This window comes from Notothenia coriiceps, unplaced genomic scaffold, assembly GCF_000735185.1.
Source record: "Notothenia coriiceps isolate Sejong01 unplaced genomic scaffold, NC01 NC01_scaffold00037470, whole genome shotgun sequence".
Classification (NCBI taxonomy): domain Eukaryota; kingdom Metazoa; phylum Chordata; class Actinopteri; order Perciformes; family Nototheniidae; genus Notothenia; species Notothenia coriiceps.
Window position 1 is genome coordinate 380,423 of NW_011370171.1, and position 5,840 is coordinate 386,262.

Sequence of the window (5,840 nt, forward strand, 5' to 3'; positions counted from 1 at the left end):
GAGAGGTGGTGAGGGAGGTAGAAGAGGTTGATGAAGCAGAAGCTTGCCTTGTACCCACTATTGTCTCTGTCTCCTCCTATAAGACTCAAATAAATACATGGTTTGTTACAATACTGAACTCTACAGTATATGCTGGACACTATTATATCAATATTAGTATTTGTGCTGCTGTGCAGTGTGTCTATTTTCTATAAAAATGAAGATTTATTCTACCATTGAATATAAAGTGATTATTAATTTGCAAAACCATTTAAAATCATTTTGTGTCAACATGCTTTTTATTGGTGAAAAACACCAAAAACATAATCTCCATCATTTTAATAATGGGGGGAATTTAAATGATGTCTATGTTGTCTTAGATCAGTCCGTATATGACACAATGGTGGTCAATTTTATTTTTTAAAATACTATAGATATGTAGCTTAGACATATAAGGGTCAACAGGGAAAGCAGAGCACCTACAGCATCTCTCAGGGAACCAAAGATCATCCATTCCAGCTGGTAATATAATCTCTGCAGCACGTCAGGGGTCTGCCCTGGGTCCTTTTTAAGACGGTGTCCAAAACACCTCTAAAAGTTTGACGCCTGGAGTGAGTTCAGTCAACTGTAACACGGCTTATCACTGCAGGATAGAAACTGCACCATGGTCAATCTTCTGACCCCAGCATCCCATCAGCTATGGCTTTAAAAGTACTGGCTCTATAATGAACTCTGATGGATGAATGAATTAAACCTTTACCGTCCCTGGGGGAATTGGTTTTGCTTATCGAAAGATTTATATGACAAAAGCAGAAGTTCAAGTAAGTGCCAATTACAGATCAGAGATTGTTAATCCGCTGAATTGTTGTGTTTAAAGGGTGCATGTGTAGGTGCACCGCTGCCTGATGCACTGAAACAGAGATCGATGGACCCCCTCACATACATTCCCGTCCCATCATGTAAATAATACGCCACATTGGTTCAATATCAATCCTGACACCCCGTTTAACAACCCTGTCTAGTTCTGAGTCTGTCTGTTTGAATAAACTCCAGAGGTCCAGTTACAAACTCTAACACAAATAAGGATCAGCACCTCTAGGTCTGAGGTCCTGCTGATTTCACAGACTAACGGTGTGTCCCATTCAAGACAGGGCAAATAAGGGAGGCCATCCACAAATAGGGGATACAACAGTTAGATGAGAGCATTGCTCATTTGAGGGTAAATGATCCATAATAAAACATGTTGTGATTTACTATTTATTTATTTGACTTTTAGAGATCATTTGGGGATAATCGGACTGCAGGAGCTTCAACACACAGCTACTGTTTGAATTTTTCAATCTACCATGTTAATGATGAAAAATAAAGATAAGCAACACAAGTGATTCAAACTTACTGTCCAGGATTAATCCCACTAATGGCTCCTTATCCTTATTGAGGATTTCCCACAATGCAAAGGGCTCCTGCGGGGTCTCAGGAAGCAGGCGGAGCATCAGAGAAATGGTGTAATCAGAGGGTAAACCTTCTGGGTGAAGGTACCTGGTACACAAGTGAAAGAACACACATGTTAAAACACACACACACACACACACACACACACACACACACACACACACACACACACACACACACACACACACACACACACACACACACACACACACAGGTAGATAGTGAGCTTAGCTTGTGCCCTGAAGGAATGTATCCACAAGGTGTCATTTTCAAAGTGCCGTTGTCTCTTTTCAGCTCTTGTGAACGCTCTCAGAGTGTTTTTGGCTGCCTGGAACTGTCTTACTGTGCCAGCGTCTTTTTGATCTCAGAGCGGCGTGTTTTTTTTGTGCAGCTGCCTTCAAGCACTTTAGTTTCAAATGATCTCAGCTTTAACTTTTCAGAGGGCTCGTCAATTGCACTTTTCACAGAATGAAGAATCATAGACTAAGGAGCTAAAGTTAAAGCTGGTTGAAAACCAAGAAAAAAGCTCCAAAATGAAAACATGAGAAAAAGAAAGACTTCAGAGAAAGAACATTTAAAGCCATTGAAGCTCCCATTAAGTTTGTGTATGTCTATAGTCAATATTTAAAACCATTTTTTCCAGCGTCTGTTTTTGTTGTTATGTTTTTTGTTTTTTTTTCCAGAAAAATAAAATATACATAGCCTACATACATAACAACACAGCCTGCTAAATGTATCACATATCAAGATATCAAAGTACCACGGCAAACCACAGGGCAGGACAATAACTGACAAGACGGACAAAACGGACAAAGGGAACATCACAGAGGTAGAGCATCATCCATGGCATACACGATATACATGATAGACACGGGGCATGAATACAACATGTGCAGTAGAGTGCCACATGTAGTATCACATCCCTTACACAAGTCAGAGCCTCTGAGTCCTAGCCTTGCCATTTTACTTGGAGTCCAATATGTTCTACTGATGACTTTATAATTAATCAGACGTGTCTGTATTTCCCTTGAAACTTTAAACCATGACCCGGGGCAGCTGTGGCTCAGTGAATAGAGTGCTGGACTTCGAATCAGGCAAGTTTGAGTCCCACTGCAGTCAGCATGTTGTTGTGTCCCTGGGCAAGACACTTCACCCCAAATTGTTCCTATGGGGATTGTCCACAGTTAGTCGCTTTGGATAAAAGTGTCTAACAAATGACATGTAATGTAATGTAATGACTCAATAATTTTCCTCCATGTTTCACCAGTTATCTCTTCCCCTATGTCCTTCTCCCAGCATCTCTTAAGGCCTACGATAATCGGGAGGGTTGGCAAGTATGGATCCTGTTGCTGCGGCCCTGCCTGACTTTCATCACACTGCTTCCCTGATGGCTCCCACAGGATTGTTGACATCCTCGTGGATTCATCTTCTTATTATAGACACATGCATTATTATGTATTATCTTTTCTATTTACCCACGGCATCTATTGCACCACCCAGACCAGTAAATAGTTTTTTTGCCTATTTTCAGATTTAAATTATGCCATAGTGACGTTTTAAGAGTAAAAGTGGGGTTTTTCCAGCGTTTCTTAATGCTCTGAAGCCTCTTAATAATTTGTGGTCATGGTCTAAATCTGAAATGTGAAACCTATTTAATATGCACAAGGCAACATCTTAATGGAACATGAAGACATGACCTATAACACCTTAATCATGTAATGAAATATACCGATTTGGCATGGTCTAATCAGACTAGACACAATAATGGATTTCTAAAAGTGTCCTTTGTGAGCAATGACAATTAAATGAAACCCAAAGAGATATACAATACGATTGATGGTGCATTTGCATATGTGAAAAGCAGACCATCAATCATTGCCTCAATTTATTCTGTGAGAGGCTTCTCTGCTGCTCCGGTCAGGGAACACACACAGCATTAAATGTGTAAAAACTGCATTTTGTGTAAGTTTTGATAAATAGGCATATACAGTGTATTTAGATCAACTCCTCGGATAAATGATTCATTTAGAGTCTAGCTACTACATATTGAAATACAGTCTTGCTTGATTTTAACAGGCTTGCATTCTACAATCTTCAAGATCACTTTTTGTGGTTGTTAGCATTGGGAGCATTGACTAGAAAGTATAACACAGCCATGGTGTTATGAGTTGGACTTGAACCCTTGTATCCTAAAATATCATCCAAACAAAGATAAAGGGAAACTCTTTAGTTGGGACATTTTCATTGGCAGGACTGTTAAATACTTCCAGCAGCCTGTGTGTATGAGGGCTGATGATTCAAAATCCTCTGGTGTTTGTGTCCCGCTGACAGTCACCACCCCCGTGTCCAGGGGAGGAAGGGAGTGTCGCTTAGCAAACAACAGCAGGGAAGGATACAAATAAATCTAAAGAACAAATGCAGTAAAAAGCTTTTGGCCTTGTTATAGCAGAATGTTTAGTACAGCGTATTTCTGGTATATTCATTTAATGTCACATGGTATAAACCAGTGGTTCCCAACCTGGGGGGCGCAGGGGGGGCGCCAAAGATCGCAGGGGGGGCGCCAGGCCTCAGATTATTTGAGGCCAAGTATCATATTTAGACTTTTTTTTTTTTGTATATATATTTTTTTTTTACATATTATTGTACGCAATACATGATTGTCACTAAAAGCCTTGTCTCTATATTACAACAAAATATAAAAAATAATTGATGAATTCATTTGAATACAAATTCAAGTTATTAAGCTATTATAGGCATAAAAAGACAGAAATGTATAATTCTTTCTTTAATAGAAATGTTTCTTCTGCCCGTAAAGTGTCCAAGCCAGGCTTGTCTGGATAAGCGCATTTTTAAAACATAATCATTGTCCATGCCGGTTTCAGTTGGATTATTTGTCACAGTTGCTCCGATCAGATCGGTCTCCTCCATTTTGTAGATTATTTATGACTTTTGAATCCACATAAACACATCGGCAAAATCCGGTTTACTTTGAGCATGTGTTTTAAACAGTTTAACGGAATTGTTTCCACTTCCGCGCCGTACTTTAATTCACATGCTCAAAGTAAACCGGATTTTGCCGATGTGTTTATGTGGATTCAANGTCAAAGCATTTAAGATATTCATTGCTATCGGGATGTTAAGAGCATTCCATGGAATATAACAAAAAGTGTATCTCGAGCCGGTTTCTCAAACTTACCTACCCCACCTTTAAGATAAAAAAACACAGCAATAAATATATACAAAATAACAGTCACTTCAATATCTTTGGGAATCTACATGAGTGCAAGATTGTCCATAGCAGCGTAAAAAGGTGCTGGATTTATGTCCCCATCTAACAACAGTCAATAATATTGTTGGCCCCAATTGATAACCGTTTGTTTATCAAATCACAGGCTGTTTATCCATGGTTTTCTGTTTGAATGTGGTATGCGAGATTCTCAGAAGGGTTAAAAAAAAAAATGCTGGGGGTAAAAAATATTCATACAATGTCGCCATGGGAGATCTGAGGGAGCCTATTTCCACTGCACCCTGGGTGAGAAGAACAAAATGATTTTGATCAGAAAATAACCGAGAAGTCCGCTTGAAGCTACAGACGATCTATCTACCACAGAAAACACTAAATTAAAGAACACAGATGACAAAAAAAATGACTTGTTGAGCTCCGAGCGGGGAAAAGCAGCTCCATTCGCCGCCTTCAAACACTTTCCCGCAGTGGGGAAGAAACAAAAACAAAAGTTAGTGGTACAACTTGGGTTTTTTAAATGTGGTGAAACCCAGAGGGACTCACTGACTGCTCACATTATAAAAGTGGAGCCTGTTTGTTCAGCCTCAGTTATTACTCTGCTGGCTGACAGAGGAACTGACGTAGTGGAAGTGTTTGTGAATGCAGGTTCTTACTTAGCATTTATCAATCTTGTGAATATTGGACGCACTTGTAAAAGGGATAATGTTATTGTTGTGTTGAATTATTTACACTGGAAATACAAATCACTTTGCGAGTCTATACTTGCAGCAAAATATGGATGTAAATGTGGCTGGATTTCTTTTCTTTTTTTAAATGTGTAAGAGTCTGGTTTCATATCACCTTGTATAAGTGAAGAGATGGACCAAATGTAAACACCTTTTATGTTTGTTAACACGTAGGAACCTTCAAGTGTCTGCTTATGTTCAATGTTTTTTTTACATTATTAATAATCATAAGATGACACTGTTATAAGACCTAAACTTAACACACACACACACACACACACACACACACACACACACACACACACACACACACACACACACACACACACACACACACACACACACACACACACACACACAGCATACCAATACCACAGAAGAAAAACAGACTACAAACAAAACCAATCCTTGTATCATCACCTTTCTCTGGATTATACTAC

At 39.2% G+C, this 5,840-nt stretch overlaps 1 protein-coding gene across 1 annotated transcript in view; it reads right to left on the reverse strand.

Annotated features, from left to right (window-relative positions):
- The window catches only part of col14a1a (collagen, type XIV, alpha 1a), a 36,171-nt gene that overhangs the window by 22,593 nt on the left and 7,738 nt on the right, over positions 1 to 5,840 (reverse strand). The window contains exons 4-5 of the mRNA XM_010797074.1: positions 4,916 to 4,959; positions 1,376 to 1,518 (exon numbers count right to left, since the gene is read on the reverse strand). Coding sequence (XP_010795376.1) covers positions 1,376 to 1,518; positions 4,916 to 4,959 — 187 coding nt within the window. The remainder of the gene's footprint in view (positions 1 to 1,375; positions 1,519 to 4,915; positions 4,960 to 5,840) is intronic.